Raw genomic sequence first — 17,810 nt, forward strand, 5'->3', positions numbered from 1 at the left:
ACTGCTGCTTCATGGGTTTGGGTTGGGTTCCTCTCCCAAGTGCTGCTTCAGGTTACACAGCACTTACACATGGTACTGGACCTACAGCAGATCTCCCAGAACAACACTTAGGAAAAAAAAAACACTTCATTCTCTACATTGCTTAGGTACAGAAGATACCTTTTAAAGCTACCAAACATTTGTGCATGTCCCAGAAACTTTCCAAAGTCGATGTGAAACATATGCCCAGTGTTCCGGAGCATTATGTTATCATTGTGGCGGTCACAGATTCCCAGGACATATGTGGCTACACAGCATCCTGCACAAGAGTAGATGAAGTTTTCTGAAGCCTGGGAGGGAGAGAAAAGAAGTGAATTGAGATCAAATATCAGTGGAAAAACATAATTCATGTATTCAGGAGTCAATCTTGATGAGTGCAAAATCCAAGCCAGGCAAAACAGATGCTAAATTTGCTTTTTTTCCCCAAATACTGTCTTTCAAACAGATAGTTTTGCCAAAATCTCTAGATATCACACTTTTCAGCAAAAATGGTCATTTTGTTTTTTACATAAATGAAAGAGAAAAGAGGAGTTGAAGACAAACCACAAAACTATGTTAGCAAAGAAAAGGGTACAAGACATATTCCCAATGTACTGTAATGGCATTATAGCCCAAAAAAAAAGTTTCAATTTTTGAATCTCTTGTGTACAAGAAGAGGCCACTGCTCCTGAACTACAATGAAGAGTGACAACTATTCTCTCCTCTCTTAAATTTAAAGTACATTTTTTCTCTATCTAATAAAAATTCCTGATGAAAATCCTGAGAATCCATCTGGCTCCTTTTTATAGAGGGTATTTTAATTTTTTCTTTTTCAAGTATAGAAAAAAATTCAGTTTCCTAAATATACAAAAGAAAAATTTCAATGGAAGACCTGGACTATGAATTTCATTCTTTCATCAGATGGTATTTAGCCCTCTTAAAAGATCTGCAAAAAAGAACAGTGCTAAAAAGTTACCTTTTCATACTCCTCCTCTGTAGGATTATACTTTCGCAACCACTCTGCCAGAGGCTTGTCCTTAAAAGAACCTGTCACTCCATATTCCACTTGAATTTTCCTAAGTGTATCTGAAGCAGGAACAAGCTCTACCATGCCTTGATATAGAACAAAACAAAGCATATCTCCTTAAGTTATGCTACATTTTTATTATTCAGTATAAACTTTCCTAACAATGACGAATTTTACAGTCTTAGACCAACCTCTTTCAAAATCCAGCTAGGTGTAAAAATAATTCTATTAGCCCCTAAGCATTTCCACAGACTATGCTACAAAGTAAACCATGAAACACATGTAGCAATCCAACTTAGCTTACTTTACTACCCCTAGTTACAGTTGCTAGAATGCACATTTAAGTTATACTTTGAATTATTAGTTTCTACCACATAAACTACTATTAGTCTAAATTGGGCAAAATACTTTGATGCTGACAATTCTCATACACGGACACTGAATCAATCTTGTAACTTTATCTGCTGTCAATTGTTGAAACAGACCAGACAGTGGGCTTTATATGTGGCCTTACTTTGGAGATATAATTTACTAAAAATATTTGTATAGCTGAACTATAAAAGGAAAACATTTAGTTGGTTAACAGAATTTTTACTTCTATCTTGGCAAGAGCTACTAAAGGTATATCTGCAATTTACATCCATTTTACTTTTCCCCTTTAATCTTTCAAGTACTTTAAGGACAGTAATATTAGTAAGAAAAAAAAAAGCTACATAAGTCATCATTCAGAGTAGGAGGAAAAGCCATCTGTTTCTCTAAAAAGCAAGTCTTACATAAATAGAAGCTTTTTGCTTAGTTTTGCCACCCTAAATTTCCATCTTTTCCGTGTATTTAGGAGTTTTGGTCATGATGCTCATCTGACTGAAGAAATATTTAAGTTATTGTTTATCCTCCTAAATATCTTTGATTTCTATTGGCCAGCTCTAGAGAATTAGCTAAAACTAGCAAAAAGCATGTTCAAGGTGCAAGGCAGTAGTTGCACTCAGAGTTCTCTGACCTACTTTCAAACCCCAGAGACAGCCAAAGAACTTTTACCAGCATATGACACTAATTCTGGGGGATAGTATGTGTGTGGGCATGGCAAGGACTGGTTTAAATTTTTCTTCTTTTTGCACGTTTCAGTACAAGAATGATACCCCTGACTAAATTGAAGCAGATTCCAAATACTTCAGCATTTCAGTTTTGATTGGAATACTTTCACCACAATTAAACTTTCAGAATAAGGATTGCTATAGCACCATTATTTTCCTGTGTTGCAATAAGAGCATCAAGAGCAACCTTGGCTTTTATCACTGTATTTGGTTTTTTGTACCACTGTTCATTGACAGCAGAACACTCAAGAGAAGAAACACATTTAGATGCCACTCAGCCATCAGGACATTCAGAACAATCTAACTTGCTATACTCCCAGCTCCTTGCAGTGGAACTGTTGCTTGGCACCTTCTGCCCAGAAGTTTTTCACTATCAGTGTGACAAGAAATCGAAGTGGGGGAGCAAAGATTAAAGGCAACATCTGGTTTAGCACCTCTGTCTTTTCCAGTTGAGAGACACTTGAAGATAACCATCCGTAGATCCAGTCCCTCCTGCAGCCAGATCTTATCCATAATCTTAATCATTTGTAAAGCCAACATATCTTGTCTCAGATCTTCTCCAACCTTAAATGGAAAAATAAAAGTTAACCAGAGAATTATTATTCTCTTTAATAAGCTTAGAAGAAGAACAGGCTACAATTAAGCTTTCACATGTGATAGACTCTTATGTTTTATGGCCTGTTCACATGTTGCTTTCTAGATACACAGGAGCAAACTCATGGAATAACTAAGCTTATTGGTCTGTGCTAAAATTAATTTATACCAATGAAATAGTGATTATCATTCAGCTTCTTTTCTCCAATACACATGCAAGGCCTACCTTAAACATCACGTTAATTTCTTCTCCCAGAGGGTCTGCATTTATCAGTGCAACTTTGAGTGGTACTGCATTGGAGCTGAAGAAAGAACATGCCTGCAAGTAGATTTAGTGTTAATGGTCAGAAAGGACTATTCCTGCTAACCCAGAAAACGAGATATTCTGACAACAAGCAGGTTTGACACACAATGTGTCTATTCAGACTTTGAACATTTCAATTGTGGTGAATACGTGCTTCCTTTGAATAACAAGCCCTTTGGCTGTTATTTGTTGAATTCTTGTACAAAAGCCAATACTGTTGCACAGTGATGTTTTATACATTCTGAAGGGAAGAGTGAATAAAACATGAATAAATATTTTATCAGCAGGTTATGTTGAAACCTAGAAGATGTATTAAAAATGTGTATTTGTGTGTTTCACAGTATTTTCTCATTTATCTGCTTACAAGTCCCTGCTCATGATTTAATAGTTACAGTAGAGAAGGAAAGTGAGACGAGCTGTCTCTCCAACACAGGATTAGTTCAAGCGTTAACAGACCTTTAGGTTTTCAGTCATGCATGATGATATAATCAAGACTGTGGTTGAGCAGATATTGTCAAGCCTTGCAGAGTTCTGGAAAAATAATTTACCTGCTTCTCCTACATTATTACTTGCTGGGCCTTCACAATAAAATAAAGCTACTGCCTCCCTGACCCTGCCCAGCATCTCTGGACACAATCAGTAACAGGTAGTTTTGCATGTTTCACAGTATTTACTCATTGCTTGAACTTTATATTCTTGGTCAATTTCCTCTTTTGATTACTAATGCACACAGGACTTTTTCATGCCCTTTGAGTAGTCCCTTGGCTTGCTATAACCAGGATTGCTGGTCTCAAGAGACAGGCTCTGAAGATTTAATAAGTTATCACAGATATATGTCTATATTTTTTAACACAAGTGCCTTTGCCAGTTTTACACTGTATTTGTACACATTTTATCTTTGCTCAGCTAATTTTGCTGCCTTATTCAATCAGAATTTTTGATTAAACCCCATCTCCACAGCATAAAGCGCTTTCAAGCACTTCAAGTGATTTTTTTCATTTGTAAAAACTGTATCTAGTTGTAATTTTTACAAAAGGGTTTCGAAACCCTGAATGTGCAGTACCTTAATATTTAACTCTTTTGCCACAAGGCTGGGATTGAGAGGCAAACGGCATTTGTTCTTCAAGAAAAATAACTGCACACGCTCCATGCCATTTTGCAAGGCAACCTGCAGACAGAAAAGAAAATTCAGCTGACATTTTCCTAACTGAAGCATCTACAGAAAACTTCTGGACAAAGCTACCCTGAAGCCACTATTTCAACTCATCAATGTCAAAGGAATGCTAGAAACTACAGCTGCTGCCTTAGCTATTAAAAATACCTAAGCCTAGCAATGCAACACCCATCACACATGTTCGTGGGGGGGTTTTTTGACTGAACCAGATGACAGCATCCCACTCTATCAAACTGTAAGCTCTATTATTAGCACAAAAACAGATATCCCATTCTTTTATATAATGGGACCATTTTTCAGCAGTAATCGGTTTAAATTCATTTCCAGTTTATCATACACAGAAACCATCCTACTTTCTTACCCTATCACCTCCCCACCATGTTTCAGATGACAAACTTGTCAAAAACACCAACTTCATTAAGCTTTGCAGAGCAATAGGTTCATAAATCTTCCTATGCATTTACGTATCACTTTGAACTTAGACTAAAAAGACAATTAAGTGGATTAGTTTCAAATTAAAAATACATACACACCTGCCGAGCAGATCCACTCGTTTGCTTTACTCTTTCTGCTACCATTCCAAAGAGCTGCACTAGCCTGGTCTGCTTCTCCAGCTCTTCCCTCAGCCTTTTCCCACAGACTGAAAGAAAAGCTCCAAGAATTTGCTCATACCTTACACCAAACTTTGTATCATACAGTGTATCCTTAAGAAGCCTGAAATAAAGGATTTAAGTTAATTTTTCCTAAAGAATATACAGCAAACAATGCAATATTAAGACATTAAAATATTTCAATGAATCAGTACTACATATGTCTGAAGTTACTGATATACAGGATAGAAAAGGCAAGAAGTTTGTGCTTTGTACAGGCACCATGTATTCTTTCATTAAAAAAAAACCAAACCAGCAACCAGGATCTACATTCTGTATAATCACCATTCGTAACAGTCATTGTTATGTTATTAAATGATGATGTTAAGAAGGATCTTTTTGTTTTCTGGAAATATTAATCTTGTGGCACACACATTACACGAGCAGTGGAACAAAAAGCCCCTTACCAGTACAGGTAGTGTGCAATCCGAATGCTTCCCAGTGCCCGAGCCAAAAGAAATTTCACAAGGGCACTGTCAAGGTAGGTTTCATACTTCAATGCCTAAACACAATGAAAATTACATGAATCAAGTCTGGATTTAATTCTCGATGAAGACAAATTTTGTGACTAATGCACAGACAGAATCACCACAAGTACTTTGAACAGGCACAAAGTGATTATTTATTCAAATTGTTTCCCCTACTGTGTACTACAGTCAGAGGCACACAACTGCACTTCTGCTATAAGCCAGCAGCAATTCCTTTGGGTTTTCAAGAGCCATAAAAATTCAAACTCCTGTGTAGGCAGGAAGTCTTACCTGTACAAACTGAGGGAGGAAATCTGTTAACTCATCATCACTCAGTGTCTCTATCCAGTTCACAGCTGTATTTCGTACTTCCTGATCAGCAAACCTAGAAAGCCACCACAAATCTACATTAAGTTTTCTCTGTTCATGTAGGATTTTTTTCTTAGTCTTTTTTTTGAGATCAGCTAGACAGAAAAGCAACCATTTATAATCTCTAAAAGCTCAATAAGGGACCTACAAGTACAAGGCCCTTCATCACATAAGGTGCAACCACATGTGCATGTTTAGGACAAGCACAGTCAAAACTTCTCAAAACTCTGTCTCAATAAACTCCTGTCCTGTTGCATGTTAAACTTCAGAAACATAACCACTGTTGCTGTGCTTTCACTACATGACTTGGTTAAGCCTACATCAATAAAGTAAGCATGGGGTTCTTTGAAACTTTAAGAACACTTAACTTTTGCCACAAGAAATTCAGCAATATTTTTCCACAGAACACCATTCCAGGATCTTCTACCAAAGAAGAGTCATTTAATGCTCAACAAAACACAGAGAGTTTATTTACAGCAGTTTTCTTACTTTGAATCAAGTAGTTCTAGTGCAGCTAAGGGTGATAAAGGAGGCCACCGCTGAAGTAACGAATATATTTCTGGAAGACTTGCCCAGTCCCAGTGAGGGGCACTAACCAGGATTTTTGGTAGGCTGTTAGTATGGCTGTGACAATAATGTCTCTTCTCCCACAAAAATTCTTTATCTTCTTTCGACAGCCTGCAGACAAGAGCATTTCAGTTGATAATGCACATGAAAAACCGTCACCTGGAATTAACCCCAATGCCACTGATTGTTGTATTCATACAGATAATTTAACACACAGAATGGAATGACATTGAAATGACTGTTCCCTCCACAAAAGTCAAAACAAGAAGCCAAATAAAGCTTCAAACATCAAGGAAACAATTCAAAGTTCTAATTTGGGCAGGACAAAATTAAGTTTTAGTATAATCTGAAATAAACCAAAAACATTAATGTTAGTTTGGTGCAGATCAGTAGGAAAGGTTGCCAGAAAAGCTTCCATGGCACATGAACAGCCACCGCTGAGACTGCCACTGAGAAACTGCCAGGCAGGAGCAGGTGACTGTAACATGCAGGCAAAGGAGCAGCAATCTTGTAGCAAGAAACTATTATAGCACCAGCCACAGAAAACACAAGGAAATTCATTAAGTCAGCACCATTATTTCACATGTTTAACTCAACCTCTTAAGTTTAAGTCTCTACAGGTCTTCAAAGTATTAAAAAAAAAGATATTACAGAAACTTGAGAATATATATGCATTCCATACCCTAGCTACAAATTGTCATGTGCAAAAAGAGCCAAGCTAGAAGAGATGGACGTACCCAATAGTGCTATCCTTGGAGAGAATGGCAAGGAGACGTTCTCTCGATGGTTTTTCTAATGTTTCTACAGAAAGATGCACAGTAGTCTTTGCAGCTTGAGGAATTTTATATTCAATATCAAACACATGGGATGGGAAGTCAATCTGAAAAAAAATATAGTAAGAAAAAAGATGATGTAAGTCCTTAAGCACAGAAGAGAAAGCAGTGTCAGATGTTTGGGTATCTGAACTCTTTAATTCTACAAGTGTAACAGTCTTCAGATACTGTTTGCTGAGTAATTTTTTCCATCTCAATTCTCCTACGTAACTACAGTTCCTAAACATACAGCTGTGTTCTTGCACAATGCAGCGGTTGGAGCACTCCTCAGGAGAGAAGTGAGAATGCTTAGAGCAGAGATAATCACAGAACTGTTCAAACCCACACCAGTGGCTTCCAGCAAAGCACCGACTCAGGCCATGTTTTGGGACTGCTGAGCCATGCCTAGTAAGGCACTTTCTCTTTGGAGGGAAATCTGGAGTCTGAACTTAGAAAGAGAGGTGCTTATGTTCTGTAAAGGAACTGGAATTGCTACTGCTTGTAATGGTAGCTTGTCCACACAGTTCCCATCTCAGCACACATTTCTATGGATTGCTTTCAAAAACATTCCCTCCCAGTACTGACAGCATGTAATGCCAAAGCACCTCTGATTTCTCTTACTTCCAGACAGTTATTCAGTAACAGATTCGTAGAGACTTCCAGAAGCTTCCCATTCTTTGCCCTTACAGTTTAGCAATCACTATTCTATACTGACTTCGAAACACTTTGTAGCAGTACTTTCCCTCTCCACAAAACATTCATCTAATATGACCTACAAGTCCCAATATTCAAACAAACCAGAGCAAATCAGAATTATGTACAACCTGCAATACTATTCTTTCCATGTTTCCTTTCTTACTGGTCGTCCCTGACACATGATGTGGATGTGAAGAGGTCCACAGTTGCAAGAGCTTTGTCCCACAAGTTAACAATCTGAGAAAAAAACATGTGCAGGTATTAGTATCACAGTCCATTTACTTCACCAAGACATGAGTTGTCAAATGAATTTTTTTATTTTTACTGGCTGTTGTCTGTACTTTAAGTGCTTTAAAGGACTGCACACAACTTTTAGGTGGAAAAGGCAAAGGAAAAAGTTCAGTATTGACACAGATAAATTAGGTGCTCCCTGTTCTTTAAGTCAGAAAAGGAATACTTTTGCCTCTGAGGAAAAAACTGAACACAAACACACACACCCCCACATTCTTCTTAGCTTCTAGAAAAGAGGCCCAGGCGTATGAATCTTACGGGCATCACCATTTGCTTGGACTTCCCACATTACCAGATTCTGCAAGGGCCTATCAAATGACATTTGCATTTGCCAGTGTATTCCCAACATTAATACAATTTCCAACTGCAGCAGTAGGGCACAACTGAAGACACTTCATAAATCAATTAAGTGTTGAATGTTAGGTAGAGAAAACTTCTATCAGTCTTTTAAGATCAAAATGTTGCTCAAAAGACTGCTTGAAGGCCAAGCCTTAAGTATATTTTAAAAGGTGTTTTAGGGTTTGTATTTATTTCAAATAAGGAACAGGTTGTTATATGTAAATATTGATTAGCTAGGAGCTTATCATGCCAATAAAGACTACCAAATTGTGCCTCTAAAGCACAACTGAACAGCTTATTCTTTTTAATAATTATCCAGTTCAATACTGCCTTCTGTGTCATCCACAAGTAATGACATTTTAAGCCACTCCACATGCACTTCAGCAGGAGGAATTTTAACTTGGCTATGGATTCTTCCAAAACACATACATGACCAGTTTTATTCTCCCTGTATTTTAGTTAGTTCCAAGTTTCAGCTCCTGCCTGTCATTGATTCTATTTTCAACTGTAACTGGAATATTTGGCTACTATCTTTAATTATCTAGGTCTGGATTTAATTTATGTGGACTGCAAGTGGATTAGACTACTAAGCATCTTTACAGCTGCTATATACAGGCCACTCAGCAAGCTCTGGCATAACACACACCATTGTAGTGGTCTGCATAAACAGAAAATACAGTTTTCTCCCCAAACTAACTCCTATGAGAATACCATGCAGCATGAAGACAAGATAAATTTGCAAATCAAATCAAAAGCTGTGTTTTCAAATACTGTGAAATGTGGTATTTAGATAGGAGACTGAAATGCAACACTTAAACAGAAGGTTGAAATAAGCATCCTTTATGAAAAGAATCCAAGCTTTGGTGGAGACTGAAAGCAGCTGCAGGCCATCCTTGCAATGCAGGAAATCCTAAACTGTGACACCCTCAAGCTGTTGGAATCATCACCAGACAAAAGAGAAAGCAGAACAAGTGAAGTAAAATCCAGAACCAGAGTACCCAAAGCACATGAAACAGCCACAAGCAACACACAGCAGTGACTGTCCAGGAAAGATCTGCTGCCTTTCTTCAGCTTTGCTTGACAATTTAAGCTTCCAGTAAGACCTAGAACTCAGCAGCACAGATAAATAGGAAACCTAAAGCATAAATGCAGAAGCTGTTTTGCAATGGTATGATCACTTCTGCAACATGATGTCTAATTTGGGCACCTGTGGTTCGAGTCTACTGGTTAATGTCTCACTGAGTAGCTGCCCAAGTGATAAGCATTTTGGAATGCACTTCGTAATCAAAGTTGGAAGCACAAAGCAACTTGAACCAATCCAGAAACACTCAGCTTAGGAAAATTACAGCAGGCTTTTCATTCTTAGTGAAAAGCATGTAACAGCATCCAGCAGCTGTATTTGAAGGAAAGCCAGTTCAAAATACAAATATGGCACAAGTTTAACACACTTGTTAGTCATCCCTTTATTTTAATTGTTTAAAATAAATCCAGCTCTGAATCAAAGGGAATAATTTCAGAATATTCTGGGATATAATCATCCAAACAAATATTCAACTTCCTCCAGCAGTTTTTTCATCCAGTTAGATGGAAATCCTACCACACAGGACCTCGTTTTGTCCTCTATTTAATGAAATGTATTTTTTCTGTATCAGTACAGTTTACAATTCTTACCTTTATCATGGCCTACTATATTCAATATCAGAGAGGCAATTTCTATAGTTACAGGTGTGGAGGAAGCTTTACACAGAGCAAATCATACTGATAATCTTACCCATGTTTTGGATACTTACCGCCTAAAATCAAAAAGAGGTAGAGAAACCTGACCCAAAGTTTCTGGGCCCTTTCTCTGCTTATTTGAGTCAGGGGAACTCCCACTACTTTGATTTAGGATTCCAAACAAAGTCAGACATAAGACTGATTCCAAAGGCAACTGTGAAATCTGGATGGGGAAAATTATTCTATAAAATAAAAGCATTAAAAATAAGTCAATTAGAAAAAAGGCAGCAGTTAGTAAGTTACAGGCTTATCCATATAATCCATGTATGCCTCTTGCTTTCAAAAAATCAATTAACATTGAAGAACAAGTGTTAAATATCCATGCAATCATATTTTACTCCACTTCATCTCCCATACCAATAGTCTGTAAAACCTCCTAAATAACACTTCTGCACTGTAGTCAGATTTGGAGCAACCCTTTTAAATCTCTATTAAATCACATTCCTTGCACAGAACTGACCTGTCCAGCAAAACCAGTTTTCCCACTCCACTCACTAGGAAGAACACACACAATTCCATGTTAGCCACCTCCTAATTTTTCAGATTGAAAGGTCAGCTGACAGTAGTTTCACATCCAAATGAAAGAATCTATTAAGAACTACTGAAAGTTAAATTCAAATGGTACAAAACCTATAAAGAGAGCAGCTGAGGAGCATACACCTCACTAAGCTATACAAGCTTCCATTTTTGTTTGCACTGTTTTTACTACCAAACATGTTCCTTCAGTTTGATTTCTCTGTAAAACATCACAGTTGCACTATGAAGCACTACACTACAGTCAGCAGCTTTTAAGCAACCTAGCAGACCTTTCACTGTAATACACTAGTACTTGCCAGCAAAAGATCTGACAATTAATCCCATGCATCACCAGGAAAAAAAAGGTAGTTGGAGTACTCTCTGAAGGCAGGTGTTCTAGAAACTCTCACTGCTGCTCTGAAATAATTTGCTCACCACAAACTTTCAGGGTATTCCTCAGGGTCTATCTCTGACCTTTAAAAACAGTCAGGAGAGTAGATATGGGGCACCATGGAGCTCACATGATGCTTCAGCTATGACAGGCTGCCTGATAACTCAAGTGGCTGTGCATAGATAATGAAAAATGTTCCCCTTTCAGTTATCAGATACCAATTGCCATCATCTCCCTATCTTTTCTCTGCATGCTCTTCCTTCCTCCTTTCTATCTTCTGTATTTGGAACAAAAACTGATTCAACATTCATGTTAGTAGAAGTGAGTTGCTTTTCCTCTCCATTTACATAAATTGAGCAGTACACATAAGCAAGCTTTATTCTTTAATCCCTCTTAAAGCAGCACAAGCCATTCCCATTGCAAGGAATGTTATGTTCCCAACTCCCTGTAATTGTATGCTACAAACACATTAGCACAGGGGACTTGTCCAGCATTTTCATTCCCCCTTTTAAAATGAGTATTGAAATACCATTTGGAAAAATATTCCTGATTTTGATCAGTAGGTCTCACACATTGTTCTTTGGATGCTTCAAATGGAATCAGAAAACCAAGAGTTGCTTGAATGACCGTATTCAGCAGCTAGCTGGGCAGGTAGTAGCTAAAATAAAACACTTTATTGAGTTTTAACAGGCTAAAGTCACTTACAGTTCATCCCATTTAATCAAGTAGAAGAAGTTCTTGTATGTGCCAACCTTCTTGGACTGAACAGGTTTGAACAGATCTTTTCCATTATGGGTCAGGGAACAAATCAAGTAGTATTTTTCATAACTGGACAAGGAAAAAAAGTTAAACATAAAAAAACCATAAGAACATTAAAAAACTATAAAAGGAGGAATTTTGCAATAAATAAATCACTTACTTTGACACCCAACCAGAAGAAATTCCATGAGCAGCAAATATTGTGAATTGGAGATGTTCTGTGGCAGTCCAAGCTTCCTTGGTACTCTTAGTCTCTTCTGGAGAAACTGCTGCTGAACTACTACAGGAATTCGTATGGAGTCGCAGAAGGGCCTCAACTGCTCTTGTTAACTGGTTTAGACTCACTTTCAGAGGGTTTTCAGGCTGCTGTGAACCTAAATGACAATTTATTTTGAATGTATTTCTTTCTGAATTAGCCACCTGAAAACAGTTTTTAAATTAAAATTGAAGAACTTTACTCACCAGAGGAGCCCTTGCTATTGTTATCACCACATTTTAAGGATACCTACACAATAAAGTCAGAGAAAATGTCAATACTGAATATCCATATTAATTTCCCATGGCTATTAAGTATCTTATACAGAAATTATGAAGTATCTGAATGAACTGGGCCCATATTTAAGTTTATGTAATACATCTTTTCACTCAAAGCTCCTCAAGTGTTAACTGACAGCATCACAATTTTCATATGATGCAGCAACTATTCACCAAGTTCAAAAGCTCATTTTTCGTCAAGTCAACTGTTTTGACACTCTTTATGAACTTGTAGAAGACACAGTACATTGGAATATTGCTCAGGATAATCTAACTTCTCTGGTAGAGACAAAACTTGCTCAGGGCCGTTATGGATGAAAGCAGAGGTCATTAGCTTACTACCCAGTAATTTAAATCTGAACAGCTTTAAACAGCTTTCTTTTGTTTTGTTTGTGGTATTTGCTAAGGTACCTTTTGCTGGCAGAGTTATAAATTTACTGAATAAAAAAAGATACTAAACAAGTGAGAAAATGAACAGTAAGGACTGTTACTTTGTACTATCTTTGTTTGCTTCTTGGTCTGCTAAAATGGAAGTCTCAACATGATGCAACATCACAGCAATGTCTAGTCTCAACAAAGACACTGTTGAAACCAAGAGGTGACAAACAAATCATGGGAATTCACTCCCTTCTAATCAGGAAGGGTCTCATGCCAAATTCAAGTCCTGATAAACTAAAATTTTTAATGAAAACTAAGTTTGTGGTTTAAAATCAAAACCCAGTGAATTCCCAACACTTCAGAGAGTCTAAGAAGTCTGCCACAACTGCTGCAGAAGGATGAAAGCTCTCCTTACACTTTTAGTGTACTGAGCATCTTCAACTTAAAAGTTTGAGTATCAAAAAATTTCACATTCTTACAAAAAACACAGTCACTTCTTCCAACTGCAAAGAATTACTTAAAAAAAAAAAAGCAATCAAACAATACCTTACAAAACATTTAGATGCAACAGTCTCCAATATTTATAGCAATTTTGTTTCTGAAAGCAATGCTATATGCCTTTGTACACATTACTGTGTAAGCCAATGTCCGTCATAAAATAATTGCAGGGTTTTATTGATACAATCCCACCTTTTTCAAATTCTACTGGAGCAATGTTATTTTTGGGAGCTATTTGTACACTATAATCTAGTTATTTCTCCTATCAGAAAGCAAACATTGAAAAAAAAATCTATATGCTGTATTTCACTTTGCTTTCTTAATGTCTGCTGCCCTTCCCTGCAAGAATTTTAGTTCTTGTGACAACTATATTTATTTGTCTTCTGCTCAGTATTAAAAATACATCAGTGAACTGATGAAGCCAAAAGCAAATAGAGCATCATGTGAATTGCCACTCCAATAAGCCAGCAGGACAACAGAAATAGCATTGTAAGATTATTTAGCTTTTTTAGTTGCCCAGTTCTCTACTTAATGGCTGTTTTGACAGCATGACTTGAGATTGTCCTGCTCAAGTGAACCACTCATCATTAGGAAGTTGCATCATCAAATTCTGTACTGTTTGAGAGATTTTGGGTTTGTCCTTATCTCAGGAATGCAGGAGGCATGAACAGTTACGAGTTTCAAGATGCTATTGCTAGTCACAAGCACTACTGGGAAAATACATGATGTCAATTCCTCCTTTAAAGTACAACTGCATTAATTTTAGACAGCATGAGCTCCTGTCAGTTCCCCTCAATCAGATTTAGTGGCATCTGCTGTGACACAAGTTTCTAGTTACAGAACCAGAACACAGTATTTTAAAACTAGTTTTTAAACAGTCACTGTTTAGAAAGGGAAAATATTCCCAAAGCAAGTGATTAATGGATTAAGATCAGAGAGATGTCAAAATAAATTGAAGATATCAAGTAAAATAAATAAATAAATAAATAAACCCCAACAAAAATCCCAATATAACCCTGACAGAACTGCTGCTGGTATTTCTAGCTACTAAAGACTCTGAAATAATATTTGTCAGTTAAAAAGCATACCCCAAAATGCAATTTATAGTGTGATAGCTTACCTCAGCATTTTTAGTCCTTGGGAGATTAACAGCCCTCCTTAGCTTCTTCACGGAGTCCGTTATTGCAGGAGTCTCTACACAATCCAATGTAGAACAGATTTTTCTGACAGTCCTAATTACATGATCTACTGCTTTATGCTGGTTCTAATGAGGAATGTATGAGAGAACAGATTGATCTGATCACAATTGTGAAACCCAGTATTGCTTTAACGTTTTTTAATGAATTGCCAAGAAAATGCCATTATGAGATGCATATCTCCATTACATCAAACTGTGGTGTAACGATTTGATTAAAGAAAAACCTCAGTACTGAGAACTTCCTTATGAATGCCAAAAACACAGTAGTACAGATCCTAGAATGGGGTGCCAGGAAACATTAGGAGGTTCCCAACCATTTTTCTACTGATGTGTTGGCAAACAATTATTTTCTAATGAGATACTAAGCTCAAATTCCCTCATGGCCTAAAAAGAAAGTGCAATTCAAAGAAGAAAATTCAATTAGTGTGAGGAAGCAATGCTAAAGAAGCAGTGCTTCAATTTCAGCCCTCAGAGATACAGGCTTAAATTACACTTCCACTACTTACACTACAGTACTGCTTCCATGATGGAACTAACCTTTTTTACTTCACTTTAATATACTTTTGTAGGCTACTTAAGACAAAGTTGAGCTGCTCCTAATACTCTCTTGCTTCTACTCTTCCAATAAACAAAAAGCCACTTGAGTTAAATCTGAATTATCCTAGGTTTCTTGGGGTTTGTTTTTTAATGTAAGGAAGGTCTTCACCCAATTTGAAAGAATACATGTATTTGCTTCAAAATAATGGTTTACTTTTTAAAGGCTTAATGCATAGGTTTCTTTCACAATAATGTACCAGCACTTACAACTAAATAAGAGGAATAATTATTGCAATATTCTCTCACTAAGATGTAAATTGATTCCCAACCACCACTATCCCAGACCTATTTCTCATGGCCTTCCTACAAATATATAGTAAAGAAGCCATTTGAATCAGAAGGTTTTTAAATTGAGAGCTACCTGGCAACAATTAACTGTTCTGGTAAGAAAATAACCACAGAAGTCAGACAACACTGTAAATATTTAAGCCATACTTCCAAAGCTAACAGTTTGAAGGTAACTGCTTCTTTGTGACACAGAAAGCAAAATTGCCACTGCTATTTTCCTCACAGGCTCTCAAATCTCAATAAAAAGACAATTGGTAACTTTGGAAGTATTCAACAATGTGAAATCAAAGCCTACATACAAATTATTTATGGATTACCCTTCTTCACTTGGGCTAGTAAGCTTCAGCTACTGAATATGTAAAGTAATTCACTTCATGAAGTAAAAATTTCAAATGCAGAACTGCTGCTATTTGGACCTAATCATCACCACCTACAAACTACATCTCCCAACCTCAAAAAGATTACAAAGAGTGGAACACAAGTCTGAACTGAGATGTTTTGCATTCCTCATCTCAGCCTGTGAAATCACAGCTGAACAAAGAAACTGAAGCAGCTGCAAGAGCAAAGCAACAAAACCAGCACCATGTCAGGAGCAGTAACAGCTCACTCTTCTACAAAAAGATTGTGTTCAAAACTACCCTTGAGAACAGGGTTAATTACCATCAAGGGAATTAAATAATACTAAGGAAGTGTGGAAATAGCAGACAGCAGCTTGCTCATACCTGCATTCCTGGAGAGGCAAACAAATATAGTGGAAATGAAAAGTATTGCAATTAAGGAATTCGAGACCATTCTTACAGAAACTGGTTAAGAAACACAGTTATCTAATGTTTAAGCATTTAAGACTCCAAGTTACATTACTATCAGGAGTTAAAAGCAGCCTCTCCTTTGAGAAATGAGCAAAGCAAGTTATATCCATAAGCTTTTGCACATGGGAAGTCACTCCAAACTACTCAACATGCAAACTGCTTTAAGCTACCTGTCATATACTGAAATAGACAATTTTTTGGACAGGGTATTTTAAATTAATTGAATAATGCAGAATAAGACATTACTATGCTTTTTGTAGAACTTACTTATATGTTCCAAACATGCTTCAGTTCTAACTCCCATTGTACATAACTATTCCTGCTCACTATTAGGTAGATTTTTATCTGTTAGTAAATACATCTTTCATGGCTGTCAACAACAGCCATAGTCAGGATTCAGACCTCTTCCCTATTCTCCTGAATTAACCTCTTCCAGCATGTTTGAGGAAAAGGTCATTTCACACCCCAGGACTTGGAAGACACATTTCTAGTTGTGATGAGCAGAGAATAACTGGTTTGCAAGAAAAGCCTAGAAGAAAAGAAGAACAGAAATCTAAATACCCATGATTATAATTTCACATTTGGTAGCTTGTTCAGATCTCAGTTTCCCTGAGATAACCTGCAAGTCTTTTTCCCAGCTACCTTATCAGTGAACTTGGTCACACTACTTTTGGTTCAGCAATAATCTGCAATGACCTTACCTCATTCTTAAGGGCTATGTTAACTTGCTTGTGATACACCTCAAGAAGCTCTTCAATGGAAGACCTGCAAGAAATAATAGTTATTGAACACAAGTACAGGAACAGAACAGAACACAACCTTGGTCAGCAGTGATCAGCACTTGATTACTAAAATAACTACAAAACCTTACCTTATAATAGGTTCTCTGAAAGGCTTTTCTACTTTGTAGAGGTGTTTGGTTAGATGTACAGGTGTGCTGTCATCATCTTCCTGCAATAAAATATTCGGTACTAAGTCCAGTTCTCACCTTTCTATAATAGGTATACTGTTACAGAAGATTAATTACTAATACCTGGGGACTTGAAGGGGAAAGATGTAAGGTGATCTCTTCAAAGGGGAAAAGAAAACTACTTAACAGCCTGGGAAATGTGTACACATGGGGAAAGAGGGAAGAAACAGCCATCAAGTGCCTAACTATGCAGATACCAAATAACTGCTCCCTTCCTCTTTGATGGTCTAATACATATATAATTAAACACAAAAACTCTTCTCAACTTTTATTTAACTCTGAAATTTGTTGCTTCTCTTTCAAGCCTCAAGTTTAGTCCAAATGCTTGCATACTTTCTCCAGGTGTAATACTTGGTTCTAGTAAGAGGCACTACCCATATTTATACAATTTGCTTTGTGAAAATTCAGTTATGTATTTCACTTGCCCTTAGGATAAGAGGATACCATTTCCAACAGCAGGCAGACGTGCTAATTTGCCAATAACACAGGAAGGGCACCCCTTGGACCCAGCACTCTCTTGCAGACCAGGAGGTACTCACTGTTCGTGCCAGGTCGCTGCATATCCCGCTGTGGGTCAGGAGCTGCAGTTTGATGTCTGTGTCCCACTTCCGGCAGTTCTGGATATACTCGTGACTTCCTATGCAGTGCTTGCTGTGAAACAAAAGCAAGCTCCAGTCACAACAAAAATATGCAGTGC

At 37.2% G+C, this 17,810-nt stretch overlaps 1 protein-coding gene across 3 annotated transcripts in view; it reads right to left on the reverse strand.

The window, feature by feature from the left end:
• Positions 1 to 17,810, reverse strand: part of PIK3C2A (phosphatidylinositol-4-phosphate 3-kinase catalytic subunit type 2 alpha) — a 50,779-nt gene that overhangs the window by 9,195 nt on the left and 23,774 nt on the right. For all 3 annotated transcript variants that reach the window (XM_069016863.1, XM_069016866.1, XM_069016864.1), the window contains exons 6-24: positions 17,653 to 17,764; positions 17,015 to 17,094; positions 16,845 to 16,908; positions 14,372 to 14,515; positions 12,304 to 12,346; positions 12,002 to 12,215; positions 11,788 to 11,910; positions 10,190 to 10,357; positions 7,898 to 8,006; positions 6,999 to 7,141; positions 6,184 to 6,372; positions 5,617 to 5,710; positions 5,266 to 5,360; positions 4,742 to 4,922; positions 4,098 to 4,202; positions 2,957 to 3,049; positions 2,571 to 2,700; positions 995 to 1,131; positions 160 to 329 (exon numbers count right to left, since the gene is read on the reverse strand). In XM_069016863.1, coding sequence (XP_068872964.1) covers positions 160 to 329; positions 995 to 1,131; positions 2,571 to 2,700; positions 2,957 to 3,049; positions 4,098 to 4,202; positions 4,742 to 4,922; positions 5,266 to 5,360; positions 5,617 to 5,710; positions 6,184 to 6,372; positions 6,999 to 7,141; positions 7,898 to 8,006; positions 10,190 to 10,357; positions 11,788 to 11,910; positions 12,002 to 12,215; positions 12,304 to 12,346; positions 14,372 to 14,515; positions 16,845 to 16,908; positions 17,015 to 17,094; positions 17,653 to 17,764 — 2,394 coding nt within the window. The remainder of the gene's footprint in view (positions 1 to 159; positions 330 to 994; positions 1,132 to 2,570; positions 2,701 to 2,956; positions 3,050 to 4,097; positions 4,203 to 4,741; positions 4,923 to 5,265; positions 5,361 to 5,616; positions 5,711 to 6,183; positions 6,373 to 6,998; positions 7,142 to 7,897; positions 8,007 to 10,189; positions 10,358 to 11,787; positions 11,911 to 12,001; positions 12,216 to 12,303; positions 12,347 to 14,371; positions 14,516 to 16,844; positions 16,909 to 17,014; positions 17,095 to 17,652; positions 17,765 to 17,810) is intronic.

This window comes from Aphelocoma coerulescens, chromosome 5 (assembly GCF_041296385.1).
Source record: "Aphelocoma coerulescens isolate FSJ_1873_10779 chromosome 5, UR_Acoe_1.0, whole genome shotgun sequence".
NCBI lineage: Eukaryota > Metazoa > Chordata > Aves > Passeriformes > Corvidae > Aphelocoma > Aphelocoma coerulescens.